Source organism: Dermacentor andersoni, chromosome 3, assembly GCF_023375885.2.
Source record: "Dermacentor andersoni chromosome 3, qqDerAnde1_hic_scaffold, whole genome shotgun sequence".
NCBI classification, from domain to species: Eukaryota; Metazoa; Arthropoda; class Arachnida; order Ixodida; family Ixodidae; genus Dermacentor; species Dermacentor andersoni.
Window position 1 is genome coordinate 76,188,664 of NC_092816.1, and position 20,689 is coordinate 76,209,352.

Sequence of the window (20,689 nt, forward strand, 5' to 3'; positions counted from 1 at the left end):
GCGAGTGCGCGTGGCGGCAGGAAGACGGACTCTTAGTAGTAGTTAGTAGTAGAGAGAGCCTCGTGCCGAACAGTTGGCCTCAACCTGCTCGTGTCCGACGGTTTGACGTTGCCGCCGCCGGAACGCAAAGAGGATACGCGCCGAGCGATGACCATGCCTCCTACCGAGCGCAGTTTCGGATTCGTCGTGCACCACCAGCTGCACCAGAGCAAGGCGGAGAGTCGGAGGGTGAGAATAACTAGCCAATTTCCTTGTTTCGTTTGCAGGCTGATAATAATCTTTGATCGATGACGGTCATCCTGAAAGAATTGGCCGGGAAGCAGTCAACCTGTTCGAGCACGTGCACTTCTCTTGTATCAAGGAGGGGCTCAATGCGGAAGTACGGACTGTGTAGATTACTAAAGTCACATTTTGAGATCTTGTTGCGCAGTCATCTTGAGCAGTGATCTCACTAAATTTGTCTGCAGGCGGTGGAATAGCATAACTTTACCGGCTTGCAGTTCGTGCATTTGATGTCGTTTCGGCGTTGCCATTTCTATCATCGCATATACACGCACACGGAAATAAGTAGACTTGAGTGGCGTGGCAAAGGAGTGCATACCTGAAATTGCTCGCTTTCGGAAACGCACTAACAAGATGCACGGGGCGAGTTAATGGATGAATACGATACGACTGGACAGTTACGCTCGTCTATACAGTTTGTTGACCGCTACTTCCCGAGCTACATCGAAGGCTGCCGTAAACATTTACTAATTTGATGAAAGAGCTAGTCATTGCTCTCATCTGATCTCTGTGAAGCAAATGCCGGGGGGACATCGATGGCCTAAGTTTTGAGATGCTTTTACGAACTACTGCGACAAGCTGAAATCGTTCTTCCGCTAAATATTTCGCATTACACATAGAAATTGTTGCGCTGGTGGCGGAATGTTTTTCTACCAAAGCAAGTGTTGAAGCAGCAGAATTTTTTTTGTGACAATTGAAAGCACTTGACAAATCAACCATATCACTTAGAAGGCAAGAGCAGTGTGTTTGAAAACTACAGCGTCTCAAGTCTTCGTTTGTGTTGGCATTTCAAGTGGAAAGCTCCATAAAACATCTAGTTTCACCAGAGACCCTTCAGCTTGTTTATTTAGGCCAATAAATTGCTTGAATAATTGTGCTTTATTATCACAATGTCAAATACACTGCCCTGATCGCAAATTTTTGTTATTTGATGCATAAGTATTTTATGTGCAATGTGAAAAGATCCACTCACAAGAGGATGAAACATTCGTTAGACTCAACAACTATGCCATAGATTGCCACGATGTGCCTGTCGTCATGACGTAAGTAGGTGGTTGTTATGACGTGGCCCTCGTTATAACGTGCGTGTAAAAAAGGATCGGTTGATGGGATGGTAGACGGAGGATATCTCTCGCCTCACTCAAATTTGACCAACTGATGTGCTTAGGCAGTTCCATGCTGCATGCTGCTGGCAGGTATCGAATAGTGGACGAAGACGGGACGATCCGTGGAATATGCAGCGAACAGTGCTCCCACTGAGAAAAGTCACAGTACCGGAAATCGCAGACGCAAGCAGATTGCGTGATCTAAATATACTTCGGCATGTTCTAGATTATCTAAGCAATGGCGTCCTCTGTGCTGCACACAATTCCGATGTGGTTTTATCATTCGTTTGTGCTGTGGGAATAGCGAACCCTATAGCTTTGATCTTGTTTCTTTAAAATTTTCAAATTGTTGGAATTTATTTATATATTCATGTGGGAGACGTACACGAATCATGGCTCCGTGTTCTCGTCATTTCCTTCGCCATTGTCAATTCAGGGCTGTTCAACCCTACGGCTTGCGAATAATCGCGCTGCTGACGACCTTTATTTCCAGAGCTCCATGTTAGGGAGCGCGCTCTGCGCAGTTAACGGGAAGTTGTTTCTGCGCAGTGTCGCTGATACCGCTACTTGTGAGTACGCCATTCGCTAACGTACATTTCCAAAAAATAGAAAATTGTGCGTCCTTTGAAAAAGCAAACACGTAACGAAGGCACGGTGATCCACTCTCCCGAGACAAAACTCTCGGCGCGGGGACACAGAGGTGCGAACCTCGGTGGACGACCGGGGGACAAATTCGGCAGCTGAACGCGATTGCGTCTTGAGCAAACAGAAAGAGAGAGAGAGAGAGAGTGCCGCCCGGGCGAAAAATAGGAACACACAAGCGCGCGGCGGCAACTCCGTGCGTCAGCGCGGCGATACACGCGCCGAGCGTGGTCCGTGGGGGCACGGCGCGCATGCCTCCGACCGGGTCCGGCCCCTGATAGGTCAGCCGAGCACGTGCCCAGCGCGCGCGCGCGCGCTTCCACGCTCGTCCTCTGATTGGTCGAGCAATGGGCAGACCGCTACACACTTTAGCTGCTTTTTTTTTTTCTTCTGTGTTTCCTTTGTTCTATCTGTGAGGCTCTTTATCAACGGCCGCTCGGCGTGCCATCGTTATCGCGCCGCTTCAGCCAGAAAAGGAGCCAACAATACACGCCGGCCGCACTTGCCGTACTGGGGGATCGCCCCCACCTCGCCGCCGCTGCTCCTGCGGAGCTCTAAACGTGTCGAGACGCGATGACGTAGGAGCCACTGCCCCGATAAGAAGGGAAGGACGTGTCCGTCTAGCGAAAGCTATCCTAGAAAAGACGGAGAAAGGGGGAGGGGAGGGGGGTATGTGTCTCAGCGAGCTAACGGCGGTCTGGCCGATAAGCAACGTGCCCCGCAAAGGCTCCGAGGATATAGTCTTGCCCATCGTCTTGCCTCTCGCTGTATATTGCTTACTGCCGAACAATAAATCTGTAGTCGCCCGTGGGCTATCGCGAAAGCGGAGCCATGGTCTCAACGTGAGCCGTCTAAAACAAAGAGACGACTGTTTCAATATGGAAATAAGGAAGAGAGGCTTTTCTGCTAGTGAGCGGCGCTACTTGAAACCGCCGTTACAACATACGGCTATGGGCTTTCTCCTTTCACTGGCAATAAGAGAACGGGACATAACGGTACCACTTGCTGCTTGTTTTCGGCTGTGGCCATCTCAATATTCCCAGCGACAATTGAACTCCTTTATCGGCGCGTTCGCAACCATTACCTCACTGACTAGATAATGTACTCCCTCTGATATTAAAGTTACGAAGCGAATGGGTTGAAGTTGCAAACTACGCAGATACTCAACGAGAGGAAGAAGGCGAGGAGAAGGGGAGGGGTTGCTATCCGCCTTAATGACGCACGTTCTACTAATTGCCATGCGCAACGTTGGCACTGACGCATGTGCTTTGCGATAGGTAATTTTCACACGAGAATGTGCGCACGTGATATTCGGAGTGGAAAGTCCAGTGTGGCAGGCAGCTCCAGCCTTCCACATGATTTACCACGACGTGAGGTAACTCTAATCTTTCGCCTTAGGCTTCGAGTAGCCTTTATTAACGTGCACTCTTACCTCATCGGAGTGCCCACAAGTCCAGATGGTGAAGTTTGCGGCTGCAAAGAGACGATAGCTTACCTTCTGTGTGATTGACGTCGTTTCAGTGTTCGAATTCCTCAGCACCACGCTCGACATGATTGACAACCGTCCCCTTACGGAAGGCAGAATTCTTGGACCTTAATTGGTCCCAGGCGAACTGCCTTAAAAGCGCTATAGTGTGCTTTTTAAAGGAAACAGGACTCATTGAAAAAATATAGAATGTGCAAACTGATGTATTCCTCTTTAAATTGTTTGATCTTCTCTTGTTCTTTTTTTATTTTTTCTAATCCCTTACGCCATCCGCCTGTGTAGAGTGGCCAAGCTCTCTGCCTTTCACCTCTTGTTCTCCTTCCTTACTTCCAATGCTTCTTATTGCTTTCACGCACTTGTAATTATCAAGGTCCAGCAATATGTCGCTAAATATAAATGTTGAGAATTATAGATGTAACTCAAAAAGAAAAATTAGTGTTCCGCAGAATATACCCAGTGGGGATGCATATAAGAAGCTATTGCATTTCGTATAATTTCTATTTGGCCTATATACTTCATGTGTTTCCTACTCTGGTTCCTCCTGCTCTTGAGCATCTATATACTCGTTACTGTCGCGTCATTCATGCGGCTGTGTGTAAATTATTTCAAGCTTTCTCTGGAAGCTATAAGCGCTGTAACGCAGATATCCGCCTTCATCGCCATCTCTGTGTCCCAAAGATGCCGTACGCAATATCTCAAACAGAATCTTTCCATCCGACTCCCCAGGAAACACCCTCTCTGCTTTGACCGTGAAAGCGACATATAAACTGAGAAGCGGGCGCCGATAACGCGAATTCTTTCATTGCGACCGAGACGATGTGCTCGGAAAATTTCCTCGATAAGAAGCTTCCAACGGCGCAGAACTCTCTGGGCTGCAGACAGCTTTGTTGCCGTTAAATAGAGGGATATGTAGTATTCAGATAGGCGAAGCTTATTGATTAGTTCACACGCCATCAATGGAGACACAGTGTCGCCGAAAACCCCTTGGAATGATGACGCATGAGAATTACTCGCAAACATATCGCGCGCTATAGACGATAACGGCGAGACAATTGAGACCGTGTGGAATCCTCCGTACAGTTCATTTGAAACCACCTTACGTCAATGGCGTCTCCAAATGTAACGCTTCATTCGAACCTGCACTCCACCGCAACGCAGCGGATGATGATGTTCACCAGCGCAGTCGACTTAGGTTTTTTTTTTCCCTCTACAACTAAGACCTACAACGGCACCCATGAAAAAGGTATTGAAACAGGTTAGCAGAACACTGAAATTGAGCCATGGGATTTACTTGGCGAAAGAAAACAGCCGTCAGCCGAAGCTTCTCGAAACATTATCAACTCTAGATAAGTATTAGACGAGCACCGACATACGTTGGTGACACACACTCATGGCGTCAACATGCCTCACTGACCTTTAAAAGTGCTGTCGTATTTCAGTGTGTCTTGCTATATTGTTCTATCTCACCGCGGTTAGCAACGAACTGATCCAAATACGGCACAACGGCACAGCATGTTTTACCGCGATATGAGGCTGCAGCGCGCGCAAGCATGTTGCTTACAGATTCCACGGGGGCATTGGCTTTACGTCCAGCCAATATCGTCATCCGTTCGTTGCAACTCACCTGTGTGCATTCAGGGACTGTTTACAGTTCTCTATGCATTTCCTTTTTTTTTTTTTTTTTGAGTGCGTAATCGATGCACCATACTCACGACTTTCACCCCCTGTGGGCTCGCCACGATAACTGCGACGATGACAACCTATCGCTTTTTTTTTTCGCTTATATTGGGTGCATATCAGTGCATGTTGCACGCCGTGGAACATACAGCTGCGTCTATTTTTCACATACACAAACTGTTTGTAAGCCTCGCATATAGTGCGTCATATAGCTTTGCCCTGTGACGGTCCGGTATACAAGATGGTTACGAAGGCGTGTTAGTTGCTACAGCGACTTGAGTTCACAGGCAGTCTTCATTATTTGCTGTGGTGCGCCGTATGTATATACAGAAGCACTACCTTGTAAAAGAGGCACCGACCTATGAAGGCCTTCGCTTGCCTGCGTCGGTGTTATGTTTTGCGCAAATGACATCGATAGCATTTTGTTACGCTCCGTGCAACAGCTGGCCGCATTGGATATTTTCGATTGGTCTCTCCTTCCAGCTTATAGCAAGAACTGTCTTCATGTTGGACATTTGCATGGCAGACGGACGTAGACTGCACTTCAGAAGCCTTTCCTTCCATTCGATATCGATTATTGATCCAAACTGTGCGTGGCTGTTCACCACAGGAAATTCCGACGGAAATGACGCGACTCAGTTCCCCAACGCATCCAGGTCGCTGTCAGAAATGAAAATTCAGCGATTCTACTATTGCTGAGCAGGCAACGGATAATGACAAAGTCTGCTAATGGAAATGTGTTCCAACCCTTAAGGCGTTTTTGCAGCTTGCGTCAGGTGTTCCATCTCTCGCTTCACAGACGATCCCATGGCGACCGGTTCCGTAAGAATTGTCACAAGGAAGCGTCGGGACGACCTTCAATGCTTGGGATGGCATCTGGTTAAAACATTTCTCTGTGCGATGTGCTTTCACCGGCTCTATATACTCGATATGCATATGCAAGTACGACTGTATTGCGTGCGCATACAGGATCTGATTAGTAAAACACCTTTTTGAGATCCGCCATTTTCTCTCTCTTCTTTTTTTTTCCACTCACCGGCTTATGGGCTTATATATATGCCAATATTCGAGAAGCCTTTGCCGATACGATTTTTTTATACTCTTTTTCGTGCGTCATTGCCGTTCTAGAGTATGAGCGTTTGCTATATCATGCTTGGGAGTAGCGCCCAGCATGCATTAGAGGAAAATGTCTTAGAAAGACGCACAGTGACTATGACCTTGTTCCCTGCTAAGCATATATACGACCATAGTGACTTTGCATCCTGATAGCTTTGACCATAATTTTGTGGCCGTCTGGACTATACGTTCTCTCCGGATATTACGTTGGAAACGCATGACCTGCACGAATGCCGATGACGCACATAGCGGTAAAGAACAAGTTTTAACAAAAAGAGGCAGATGAGAAAGAAAACTATAGATCAGAACTGTATTATTTGTATTCTGCACCGGAAGTGACTATAAGCGAGAAATGTTAATTTATGCAACTTTTATATATGCAAGACCAACCAACCTATAAAAGACATTTTTTTTACAGTGCGCTTGCATTATGCGAGTCACAGTTACATGCTTATACTGCGTCGAAAGTGCGGGTTTTCCTTCTGGTCCAAGGAGGGAGAGGTTCACGCCGGCACAAGTTCCGTAGAAGTTATTAGATCACGCTTGTTTTTGTTAATCAGTCCCAAGGGTCACAGGACTGCAAAACCCATAAGGAACAAGTGCTGGCAAACGCTTTCGAGGGCATAAGCTCCTTGCATTTCACAGTCGAGAGCAGCGCGATAACCCACAACCTAACGAGTTTAGGGAGGTCGGTGGGAAAGGCCTTCGTCGGGCAGTGGCCACAAAGTACGCTGACGATTATCACAATCGTGCTGATGGCGCTTCTATTACGAATACTTCCAGTTACTAATCCCACTTACTCTCAGCTACGGCTAATGCCACCGCAACTAAATGGCGCCTTTTTTTTTTTCTCTCTCTCTCTCTTTTCTCTCAGGCGTCCAAGCCTTTGATGGAGAAGCGTCGCCGGGCGCGCATCAACCACAGCCTGGCACAACTCAAGAGTCTGCTGCTGGACGGCAACAGCAAGAAGGAATCTCAGGTGAGGCGCCTCTTGCAGTACAGCGCTAGTCTTTCACGTTTCAGGACTAGACGACGCGTGAATTTTTGTCACTGCAAGCTAGACCAGCCGCGGGCAGTTCTTAAGAGAGAGAGAGAGAGCACATAATAGATGAAAGGTAGGGAGGTTAACCAGGACTGGGCCCCTCTTAAGAGTCTATGAAAACGAAACGGCTTTAAGCTCGACACGACAGTGACTGCACGAGCACGGAGCGCTGCTTCGCTACTCCGGGGAGGTTTGCGTCCCTGTTGACTAAAAACAGGAGAGAGCAACGTGCTTTAGAAGTGCTCAGTTAATTGCCGTCTGGTTTTGCACCAATTCACTGTCTGCAAAAGCTTAAGTTTTCCTTCTGCACGTAAGCTTCGCGCAACGTGACGGATAAGCGGGTCTGAGACGATGACCACTCTTTTGTTCGCGCTAATTACACTGCGGTCGCTACCCATTTATGCAATCTCGCACGGAAACGGTTCCCCAGCTCACGATTATATACGCAAAGCTAAACCAGCTTTGCCTACCGTGCAGAAAGATTAAAAAGAAAGGACAGTTCAACAAAACCAGCTAAATGAGGATATAATATACACTGACGAAACGATATATTATCAAGTCCACGTGATAATTAATCGACTTCCTCGCAAATCGCTTTTTCGTACATGAAAATCCGGCCTTTCTTTAACGACTACTGAAGGGAAGAACAAGAAAAACACAGAATCATACGTAATTAACGCCTAGACGTGCACGGGAGGCTCGCAGACATGGAAACCGGGGTTCGACAGTGGACCCACAGCACCTCCTTCCTGTTCCACCTCTCTCCCCGCGCACCGGAGTGATGTGTAGACCCATGTTCGCTCTCCACAGCGCGCAATGGATACCACCCATCCGTTCATTGCTTCTCTAAATGGGTGCTCAAGTCTCCCCTCTAACCCGCACAACACTCTCCACCTGTGTTCACCCTTAGCCTCGCCCTCCGCGTCGTCCAACCATCCTATACCGGTAATCTCCAACGCGCCGTTGCCTTTGTCCTCGCCAGAGCTCCACCTCTCTCTCTCTCTCACCCGTCGGCGTGGGCCCTCAGCTGCTAGCCAGCGGGATTGGGCAACAACGGGTCAAGTGTCAAGGCTATTTCGCCTCAATGCGTCTCCCCTTGCACTCTCACCGCGTGCCCCTGCCTACGGCGAAAAGCCACCGTTTGCAGCCACCGCTCGTGAGCGCGCGGCCGTTGTTGTTTCCGGCGCAGAAAAGAAGCACGGGCGCCCAGCGAGTGCAGCCCGGTGCGTTCTCGTTACGTTGCGCCGCTGATTAGGCCACGCCGCATTCTGTCGGTCGGAGCGGAAGCGCCGGCACCTCGCCGAGTGCGGAAGCAGGTGTTGCTCTTCGCTCCCTCTCTGCGGCCACCGCTGCACCCGTCTGGCGCAGCGGCCGGTCCGAGTTTGATCGTGACCGGTGGGTGTGTGGTGGAGCAAGAGGTGAAGTGAGGGTTCTGCTGTTGTTCCTCGTAATAAAGCTCTCTCTCGAGAAAGAGAGGCCGAGCGGCGATTCGTCACGATGCCTCCGGCGATATTGTTTTCGAACCACGCGAGGTCGTGAGTTGGAATACAGCGCCATCATCCGAATGAAATGAACGTAGTAAACGCTCAGGTTGGTGTGTTTAGGTGCACCGTAAAAAAAAGGGCAGTTGTATTTAATTTTGAGGCCCCTCTGCTGTGCTGTATGGAGGAGGGGGCTCCACTATCGAATCATATCGCCCACGTGTTGATTTTGAACGTTAAGCGCCACCACTCGACCGATGCAACCTGCTACGCCGGCAATTTCCTATGCCAGTCGAAGTTGGTGAAAGCGCATCTATAATCGCATGTCATAATCTTTTGGGCTTCACGACATAAACTCGCGAGATAAAAGAAAAGGGAATAAGTGAAGCATGCAAAAAGGCGATCGCCAAAAGTTTCCCATCTTCCTTGCTGGCTTTCATTTCTTTCTTCGTCTTTTTTTTTTTTTCAAATCCCTTGCGCTGTTGTTTCTCCACACCTAACTGCACATTGAAAGCCACGGATAGCTGCACATCTAAAAATTTACAATCTTCTTTTTTTTTTTTTTTTTTGCTTGTAGTATCATCTGCTATAGGCAAGTGTTTACTTGGCCGTCAGATGCCTGCGGACTGGTATGCGACGACAAAATTATATATATATATATATATCTACATATATATGGTTTGCTGACGTTTTCTTGTGTTTCTCGTCATTTGAACGGTTACACTACAGCGGCGACACTTGTGCAGTTTACTCGAGCGTACCGATGCGAACAATGCACAACGGATGCGACAGCGATGGAAACAGCTATCACAAAGCCTCGATCCGTAAACTCCGCCGACGTGGCAATGACGTACCCGCACCTAGCTACTTATTTTGTTCGGGCCCTACAAGATTAGAACTTCGGTTCCCCGGCCGCCTCTTTATTTTGCCAGTTCCCGTCCTCCGTATAATTACGGCGTACCATAGAACTCGATAGTAGAGCGCCGGAAGAACAAGCGTCGCATTCCCTGGACCTTTCGCACGTCCGAACCGTCCACGCAGTGGCGAGACCACGTTCCGAAATGTCCGAGCCAAAGTGAACCGGTGCTGCTTCCTCCGACATTGAAGCGGCCGCGTGACTAACCGCGACGTCACCCTCTTCTGCGCGGCGTGTCTTCTCGTCGCACCTGCTGCTGACACCCGCCCCTGCCGTCGTGTCACGCTAGCTACCATGTCTACAGGTGCTCGCGAAGCCGTGGCTCCACGATAAGCAAGCAAGAAAGGAAGCACGGCCTTAAAGAAAGTGACAAAACGCAGTGGTGTGGGAAGGCGAAAAGCGTGCATCATCAACGTCGCGTGCGGTGCTTTCGCCAGTCTATACGTCTGACAGCTTTCTCGTACTCCCTCTCTCTCTCTCTCTCTCTCTCTCTCTCTCTCTCATATTTCTTGAACGGCTTCGTGATTCCTTCCAGCTCCTGTCTATGTATAGGCACCTCCGTCTCCTCGCCGTTCTCCAAGGACGATGCGCCTCTCGACTTGTGGCACGTGCACTGTTCGTTTCTTTCTGGTGAAAAAAAAAAACCGAACCTGCTGCATCCTTTCTGCCGTCTTATTAACACGGGGAAGCCAGTGTCACGAAAAAAGAAAACTACATTTGGCCGAAATTGAGGGGTGAGGTGGAGAGCCAGGCGCGTCCTTAACGATGTAAATTGGCATGCTCGATTCCGTTTCCTCTATTTAATTTTGTTTTTTGATGTTGTTGCTGTTGCAAGTTTATGCCGCTATCAATCGGACGTCTCTCAACGTTGCCACGCCAGCCTTTCTCGACACCTTTCTGGTCGTGTCCTTCCTGTTCCCCAGCCTATTATTTGCGTGCAACCCATTCATCTGGCTCTGCGTTCTGCCACTGAGCCCGAGGTCAAGCGTTTGATTCCCGTCTCCGGCAGCCTCATTCTGAGAGGGGCGAAGTGTTGAACCCACACGCACACACGCACGCTCGCACACACTCTTGTGTACCTTGATTTGCAACCCTTAACGTTAAGAGCTCCCTTTTCACTTTCTACAGGGGGTGAAAATTATTTTACAGCCCGCCACTGCTACCTATTTGATGTACGATGGTATACCCGGCCAGTCAATCAATAAATCACTCTCCGCGCGCGGCAATGCACAAGATGCACGTGGGCTTGTGCTGACACGTGAGAATACGTGTCAGCACAAGCCCGCCTTTAGGCGACTGTAAGAAATAATAAAAGAACGGTCAGGCAGGATTCTAAGCACCTGCGTTGTCGTCAGCTCGCCTATATATCTGCAAAGCATGCAGCGCACTCTACTGGGCTTGACACTCGTTAGCGTGCTTTTCTGTTTAGCACGTTCTTTATTACTTTTCCGGTGGCCTTACCATATCCTGCGCAGACAAGGTGAAGAGCGTTCGCCTCGGGGTCCAGAAGAGAGAGAGAGAGAAAAGGTCAAAGCAGTACCGGCACAGACGAATCTCGCCACACTCTTTTAATGAGCCGCGTGTCGGCAAACGCCAAGTCCGATCGCGACAAAACCGTTTTTGAGCGAACACCCGTCTCCCTCAGTCGTTTGCTTCTTTCCTCGAAAAGAAGAGGGCGACGTTAATTTTAGCAAGAAGGCAGGCACGGTGATTATCGACCTCGCTTGCCGGGACAGGCCGGCCGTCCGAGTTGCCAAGGAAGACGAATCGCTTCGGTTAGGAACCTCTACTTCCCGTCTCGTTCTTTTCTTTCCCTGGCTGGCCGCACTCATCATCGACACTGCTCTACGCGCACGTCCCCCTTCCCCTTCCCACGGTATACACAGCGCCGAAGCTAAGGCATAACAACTTTCGCTGCGACAATGGCTTCCCTTTCGCTCGCGTAGCGACCACTCTGCCTCTCCTTTGGCGAGGTCATCAAATGCGGTGGGCGCGGATGACAAGAAAGGAAGATGGCCCGGTGTCTCTTAGGGCACTTATACGACTTCGGGCGCCCAGCCCGACGGACAGCTTGGACCGAGGCGCCAGGGGCCCCTCTCTGGCCGCCTTTTCTTGTCTGCAGCCGCTACTTGCAGCGTAAGGCTTAGTCATCGGCGGCGCCTTCAGTACTCTCTCAGCTCAGGCCCGTGCGCCGCAGGCGTAGTGGATCGAACGCATTGTGACGGACCTTTACCGCCTGAAGAGAGAGAGGGCGCGTTGCTTCGCAAATGGGAGGCTTCTGGACACTTGAGGCCATGCTAGCCTGTTAGTGTAGCCGCGGTGTAAACGAACGACATGGCCATCGTCGCTTGGCTCGTTCGCTTCCTGCTTCGTTCGCGTCGTGCATGAGGGAGCGCCAGTTTTTCAGCTCCCAGAAGAAGCGTGCCCCCGCGCTTGTCCGCCGCGGGAGACGAGGGGAGGGGAGGAGACGGTATGGTGAGGTACTAATGGCAGCACTAATTTGAAGAAGCCGCCGGTAGCTTAAGAGCTGGCACGGCTTGGTTGGGGACTAGAGGTAAGGGGATTCCCGTTTGCCCGCGGCCCCGCGAGTTACGCCCCCCGCTGCGGCTCCAGCGGGGAGCCTTTACCAGCGGTCCCGCATCGAACGACGGAAGGAAAGGGACGAGCGAGCCACTCCCTGAAACCTGGCTCCTCGCTTCCGACACGCTACCGAGAACGCGGCTTTCTTGAACGGTGCGTGCCGCCGCCGTGGCAGCCTTCCTCGCTGGCGCCAACACGCCACGCGCTCCTTCGGGAACCGCTCGTGGAGCGCTAAAGAAACAGTCAAAAAGAAGAGAGCGGCGGTGGTTGGCCACGGGTTTGACCGTCGGGCGCGCCTACGTCTTTGAGCCGCGTAGCCGCCGCGTGCGACCTTGGCCGGAAGCCTCTCGTTTCCCGCGCACGCGTTTGCTGGCGGCAGAGAAACACCGAGCTCTTCAGGCGTGGTGCGGAAAGGACTCGAAAAATGCGTTTCTCATGGTCTCGCCCTCCGCTGCTGCTGGGCTTTTGTGCGGCAGCGATGGGCAACCGGGCGCGTGCTTTATGCCGAGGGCCGACTTCTTCTTTCTTTCTTAAACTTTATTTCCGTTCTTTACGGCAGTGTTGGACTCAACGGGTGGAAGAGAAAATAATGGAGAAAGTGTCCGATGTTTCGCGGCTCGCTCGGCCCCGACTGAAAGGTGGTGGCGTGCCGCTGCGAACGCGTGCGCGCGCCTGCTCCCGTCCTCCATATGTGGGTCAGTCACGCGCCCAGCTCGCTGTTTGAAAGCGCGCCAACTCCTCCTCAGCGCGTTTCTTACGCCGTTGTTGCTTCCTTTGGAGAGCAGCGGCGCGTGCACTCGCGCGCGTAGGTTTTGGCGCGCTTTCTTTCCTTTCAGTGACCACAATGGACGATACTTTCCTTACGAGCCGGGGCGCGTTTCTTTATTGCGAACTTATTATCGCGGTGAGCTCGCGGGATGCACGTGTGCGACCAAGAAGTGAAGACGAATCGTTACGCGCGTACTTGGCGGTGGAGCCGAGGAGCCTGTCGGCGACGCGTTCTTCCTGCGGTCAATGAAGGCTTGACACGAATGGCGCGCACGAAACTCTCCAGGCCATGAGCGTGTTGTTGGTATCGGGTAGCACGTCGTGCTTTTCCGCGTAGAAACAACAATCTTCTTTTTTTTTCTCCGAGTATGAAGTTGTCGACGCACTCAGCAATGAATGCTAAAATAAGATCCCTTTGTCATCACAGCTTGCGTAATGCGGCTGGAGTTTGCAAGAGCTTGTCCTAGAGAGAGAGAGAGAAAAGGGAAACGCGAGGATGACTGCAAGAAACAGTCTTATAACTCGGATAACGGGTTGCCCTCAGTATGCTTCTAGGGAAACTTGCGCAATGCCATATGCAATGGCGACACCCTTATCCCGTATCTCGCGCAACCGGCAAGGTGTTTTGTCTGCTTACATTTGCTCGTGTTTTCGAGTCAAACACTTATTCCATCAGCACTTCTGCTTACGAATTCGTCTTTGGGCGGGGGACGAATAATAACGTCACTGCTAAGGCGTGCGTCTCTCCGCAGCTCCATCTCGCTTGGTGGCCGAATGAAGACACGCAAGCACCAGCCCTTGCTCATCCTCCCCCCCCCCCCAAAAAAAAAAAAAGAAATAGAAAAAAAAAGTCTGCTATCGCGACAAGCTCGACAGCTGTTCGCGACGTACAGCAAGCACCGCCAGATCCCCCCGAAATGCGCCGCCTTGCTCAATCTCGTAACACGCTTCGAGCTCCTGGGAGACGCTGCGGTCTCGACCGATGCTGATTTACAGCTGGCACTTTGGAGCGCGTTATTAGTTCGCAAACACACGTGACGTGAATTGCGTGCGCGCCTTCTGCGTTTAAACCCTCGCGAAGAAGAAGAAGAAGAAGCGAGGTGGGAGACAGGGGTGAAGGTTCGCGAACCGCACGTCGTGCATCACGGGCCGACAGAGGTGCGCCCCGGAGCCGCGTTGGGCGTGTGTAAACGCGTATGTCGCGGGTGGTCGCGCGTATGTACGACCGGGATCTGATCATCGACCTCTATGCGCCGTTGCCCCATTCAGGCGCGCGGTGAACCCGACCCCGACTCGAGGAAGCCAAGGTTACCCGTCTCGTGTTGTGAGAGGAGAGAGACAGGGGGGTTGTTTGGGATGCTTCGCAGTCACAGAGGCATTTCTTTTTACGTCTCTCTACTCTCTGACGCGGTGCCACTCCTTTTTTCTTCTTCAAATCTACGCTCTCGAAGCGTCGTTCTGAGAGCGAGGAGCGCACCCCAGCCCAGAAGCGGGATCTCCCGTGCTCGGTTTAGTCATCCACCATAAAGAGGGGTCGACAGGTTACGCGAGCTCGGCATACTGATCGTGACTCAAGCGCCACGACACACAGGGCGCCTTCCTCGCAACCCCACCCGTGGCTTCAGGGTTCACGACCTTGTCTCGCTCTTCCCGTATCACCCTTTGACCTCTGACGGCGCGCGATAGCGTTTGTCGCCCGGCGGTCGTCGTACGCTCGAGCATGATATATATGCGGCAGAGCGCCCTGTAGCGCGTGTGCCTTTGCCGCTTTTACTATGGCAGCTCGGCCTGCCCCACCCACCCAGCGGCGACATATTGCGTAATGCATTGACCCCGTTCCCTTGTGTTGGGCCGCGCGCTTCCTTACCCTTTCGTTGGGTCGATCCTCCGGGACTGCGCACACATCAAGACCCTTTCGCACGCTTCTGCGCATAAATATGGGTGGAGCTTAAAGCTAAGGCTCCGTTCAAGAAAGCAAAAGAACTTAGGCGGGCTTTTTTATACGACGGCCACGAAAATTGTTTGAGCAGCCTTGAATGATCCTCCATGGTGTGGTACACTTTCTGAATGCATTTCATATGTTTTTTGTGCTTATATTAGTTAATTTTTGTTGGACGGGACTCTCTGTTGCCTTGATTGAATGAGTCGATCCGTCTTCTGTTTCCTTGGGGTCTAATACCTGCAACAAAATCCCTGCAAGCAATAGGCTATCGATCACGCTATCACTTCGAGCAAACCTCGCCGCCGCTTTTACATCTTGAGGAGTATTTGAATGATGTTTGCTCATTGTCACTTTCGTTTTCTTTGTGCAGAACCCCCGCAACGCGAAATTGGAAAAGGCTGACATTTTGGAAATGACCGTACGACATCTCCAGGGCATTCACCAGGGTCACCATCTGCCTCGTAAGTCGTAGTTTACCCTTCAAATTAGTAAATGTTTCCGGTATTGAAGTGAAGTTCTGTCCTTTCGTAATTATGCAATGGCGGCGCTCTAAGCGGGGAATGTTTGCAGATCGTATAACCAATGTCCTAGAAATTTACTTCTTGGTGCCAAGCTGCATATAGTGTAAAAAAACGCCGATACACGATTACTAAATTTGATTCTTTACTTTGTCAACATCACCTACAGCGCGTACATAGACAGAGAGACCGAAAGAATGACGATGACAAGCGCTGTAAGCGCTGTAAGTGATTTTTGCAATGTAATACCAACTAGCCCGTACCCAAACACTGCTTTACTTTGTCGCCGGAAGGTGCTTTTACGCTACAACGAATCAATGTCACGACGCACCTTGTAAAAGAGGCTGATGGGTGTCATAAAAGGGAATAAGCACTCCCCGGATCCGCGCATACATTCAGCAAACTACAGATATCTAACACAGAGAATAACTTATCCTTCTCGTGTTAGTGACGACGACAAATGTTAGCGCGGGTTGTTTCTAATGCGAAATCATTATGTGCCCCATTACGCGACAATCCGGCGTTGTAGTCGGCGGCATAACCGAATGATGGCACCAAAAATGGCCGACGGCAAACAATAAAAACATAAAAACGTACTCGAATTGACGTCAATTTTCTCAGGGAAGTTCCTGTAAACAATGTAAATTAACGCCGTGTAAAATAATATTACGTAAATTTCAGTCTAGGTCGGAATCTAACCAGGGCCCCCAGGGTGCGAGACAAGCACGTTTCTCCAAAGCCACGGCGGCTCCGCGGTTCTGGTTGACTAAATGTGTGCCTAATGCGTGCGTCGCTTGGCACGTGATGACGTAGCCAATGGGTAGGAGGTGGCGCCACGTCACGCGAGTGTAAAAAAATGAGTGTATACAATAAAAATAATTAATGTCCAATTGAATGCCGCTGAGCTATCCTTCGAGTTACGAGCCGCTCGCGGACAAGCGAGCGCGTTGAGACGCTTAGCGCGTTTGCATTTGTTCTTACCGAGGCACAGTAAAAACGAAGGCGAGAACTTGAGCTGGACAAGGAACGCGCAGAAAAAAAAAAAAAAAACATTTCACCATAGCGACTATGACGCTTTCGTATTCCCACACGTAAGCAGCCCTAAGTGTCTGCGGAATTTTTTGTGCTCCCCATCTTTACGTGCACACGTAGCATCCAGACTACATTACATATAAGGAATTTTCGCTGTAGAATAAAAGAGATCTTGACCACAAACAGCTGCATGACTATATAGAACTACTAACTAAAAAGAATTAGTTAAACTATTCCAATTGTCTCACATAGTAAAGTCAGCTTATTGATCCGCAAACAAACCAAGTAACCTCAACGTCATCATTTTGTGTTCTTTGTTCTCTCAACAGCGACGCCTGCCATGGAAATGCGATTCCAGGAAGGCTTTGCTGAGTGCGCCCGTGAGGTGTCCCGCTTCGTGTGCAACTCGGACGTGGACGACTCCCTTCGGTCTCGGCTCCTGGGACACTTGGCTTCCTGCCTGGCCTCCATGCATCCGGCGGTTCAGGCAGCGGAGGCCATGGACACCGAAGAGACGGGCACGGCCAGGGCCGTTTCCCACGTCTCGTCGACTTCCGCGGCGAACGCCGCTGCTACCTCCCACGTCAACACGTCTAACGTCGCCATGGCTGCTAGTCGCGTCATCGTCAAGCAAGAGATCTCAGACGGCGATGTCACTGCTGCTGCTTCTTACACTGTCGCGACTCACCATCCTTGCTTCACCAATGGTGACCTGCCCGGCTTGTCCGTGTCGAGTCCGCTCAACCTGGCCACTGGGAGCCGCTCCTCAGCCTATTCTACCTCCTCTTCATCCGGCGTCAGTGCACCGGCGAGCCCCTTCAGTGATTCGGAGTCGACCACGTCGGCCGCTAGTGACGACAACTACGTGGCCGAGCTCGAACAGCACACGTTCGGCGTCATACGCCGAGCCCCGGCAGCGATGTTCGGCGACCCCGTCTGGAGGCCCTGGTAGTGAAGGACTCGCCCAGCACTAAGCGCAGTGTGCCAAATACTTTACCATGGGTCGTGTCTGTTACGTTTCACCTCAGTCGGTGCATCTGGTCGGTTCTACTGTGTTTACGTAGAGAATTCATTGTCGCGACAGCTATGACGCGATGTGATTCCTTGTGAGGCCCATTTCAATCCTTGAAATGGTTCGATGCCATTAGGCTGGCTCAAGCATGTCCTCAAGATGTCAGCAGAAAGTTCAGATGTTGTCAATGGAGAGTCATTTGTACAATGGTTTAGAACATTGCTCAATACTAATTTCTTCCGACTGTCATCTAGCGGATTCCCATAGAGCTTCTGCCATGTTCGACACACAGATGTTGGTTTAATCTGTTTTCCTCCATGGAGCAACAAACCATCCATGGAGCCACAGAACAGTGTTACGCTCAGAGGTTGTGAGCGCCAAGTTGTCTAAAATTCTCTGAGCAGACATGTTAGGGTCTTAAACGACGAATATAGAACACGGAATGACTTCAATCCGCGACTTTTATGTCTGCTGTCCAGCATGAAAGACAAAAACACCGAGCTGTGGTGACTATAGCACTGTAAAAATGCGACTATGCCAAAGATATGTGCAGACTATGGCTAATATTTAGAATGCTAATACTGCTGTCTTTGAACACGTAGATAACATCCTAGACGAGATGGTAACTTAAGGATATTTCTTCTTAGCATTTACGGGAATCAGAAATATTTCTTGTATACGGTGGCCATAAAATCAATGTCAGTACTGATGCCTTTTATACCAGGTCTTCGTCTCACATTCCGAACGTTCTTACCAAGATTTGAACACCCTTCGAGATTCCTCTAAAATTTCCATGGCCGACTAGGCCACAGCCCATTTCACGACATTCCGTAGAGATGATACACAGTGTAAGTGTTTCATATTCTCTCTCTTCAACACCTTTTTCGCTGTGGTTGGCCTTTTGTCTTTTTTCTTTGTTGTTGTTGTTGTTTAGAAACAGCCTCTCTGCAAACCTCGACATAAATTCGATTGCCTATTTTTTATGCGAAATACTTGCTTGATCTTGCGATCATTCAAGCAATGCTCTTGATTTTCCTTCTTTTACTTCTTTTACATTCCTTATTTATGCTTCAATCATCCTGCCAGTCGGCTTTATGGTGCGTTTCGTGGTTTCTTGAATGGCATGTCTCTCTTACCTGCACTAAAATGCACATCTGAAGTGTGTACCTATATATCTTTATTGCCAGATGGGAGGATGTAACAGTGCATACAGGCGATCCTGAACAATTGCATGCATTGATAAAATTGTCAGCTCGTTCTGGCTGATACCCGTACAATGTGGTCAAAATTCCTGAAGTGTGATAACCACAGCAGTCCTAAAACCCATGTTCACACGTTGGGTCGTCCATAAACCGCGATGGAGACTCGAGTGGTTGTTGCTCTCCGACGACACGGAGCTGACCAAGTTATGTCTTCGGTAGCGGACTAATTTGATAATTATTTTTTTTTCATTATTGGCTGATATCTGTCGCACATTGGTTAGAGGCAGGAAAGGTCCCAGGATAGCTGTCATTGTAAATGAAAAAAAAAAGAAGATAGCGTCAGGGGATTGTTGATGTACATTTTTAAGCTTGGACGTTTTATTTCAGGTACAGAAGAAGCTTTACACATGTTCCTAGTTACGAGTACTGCGCAACTCCAAGAAATCACTTGCACGACCTTGTTTTTATGTAGTCATCATTGCTAAGACAACTCTCCGCATGCTCTGCATGTGTACATGGTTGTCGATTCCATATGAGCCGAACCTAATAGACTTGTTCCTTCTCGGACAGCCATGACACCCGTCCATGAACTGGAGGATACCTTTTGTATCATATGTACAGTGTCTCTTTCAAATGCTCACACCAAACTTAATTTTATATGAAGATTGTACATACGTTACGTTTGACGTGTAGAGTTCCTATACAATCGATATGTGTGCTTGTTAAGTATTCGTTAAGTTATAAAAGTCAGTCGCGTCTCATATTTCATTACTCATGCCTGAACACAAGTGCCTTTTCACTGAATGTCATCTACCTTGTGTCAAAAAGAAAATACGCACAAAAAAAGTATTCATGTGTTGAATAAACGACAAGTGTTTTTGCACAAGAAAATGAAAATGTTGTGTGTGTGCATATTATTGTGAGAACAAGACCTGTCGGACTGGAACTTATGTGTTTCAACGAGGAGAATAAGGTTGTTGTGCGTATAACAATCTGAAAGCCTCTGATTAAAGTGGACTGATTCGGTAACAATATGAAGCAGACAGTCTCTAAGTTAACGGTGACGCCATCAGGCCTATTATGGCAGCAAAAATTTGCAATATGGCGAACTTTTCTGGTGCATTCAGATCCATTCCTCATCACAAGCATATTGTGCAACTGGCTTTGGAGGCAAACACAGAAAGGGAAAGGGAAGATTTCATCTCTAGAAAGTCAGAGAGGCCCGCCTGATCTCATGCGCTCTAATTGGCTACTTTGCGCATAACCTGCTGCCCTGCGATCTGATGACGTGATCAGTCCAGTAATGCACAAGAAAGGAGAAGGCAATACGAGTTCCCATTGGCCTTGTAGTGCCAAAACTTCTCGTATTAAGAAAATTAGTGCAGTTGGCTATGTAGTACCAATAAACTATTCCTAAGCCTCCACTTAGTGTAATATGCCGCGGGCACTGTAACACAGGAGGTGCTAGGCGTGCGTGTTCTTTGTTGTAGAGGCACTGAAACGAATAGAGGTGGGCTCAAACATCCCGTGCCAAACTGCAGTTTTCCAGAGTCCTTGGCAAAATGCTGAATGTAAACCCTGCGCGCAGTTTGCACTTATATATAGGCCTTGCATTCCCCACCATTAGGCACTGGAATAGCGTTTATTTCATCCCAGATACCTGATATTCTACATCGATGTCCAGAGAGTAAAGCATAGGAACAAGAGCATATGGGCAACACTTTCTGTTGAGCTAAAGATAGATACGGAAAGGTAGAACTAAATGCCCACATAGAAAGGGCCTCCATTTCAAGAATTAAGCCAGCATAAGCGGTGCACTGAGATCCTGCCTCTTAAAATGGCGGTGATGATGGCGAATCGTATAGCAACGTGCGTTTAGGAAATCAG

At 49.4% G+C, this 20,689-nt stretch overlaps 1 protein-coding gene across 1 annotated transcript; it reads left to right on the forward strand.

The window, feature by feature from the left end:
• On the forward strand, positions 1-19,710 carry LOC126544977 (uncharacterized). The gene is made up of 4 exons (XM_050192565.3): positions 1-228; positions 7,184-7,288; positions 15,409-15,499; positions 16,918-19,710. Exons 1-4 carry the CDS (start codon positions 148-150, stop codon positions 17,538-17,540), a joined length of 900 nt encoding a protein of 299 aa, XP_050048522.2. The 5' UTR covers positions 1-147; the 3' UTR covers positions 17,541-19,710.
• Positions 19,711-20,689: the final 979 nt, after the last annotated feature.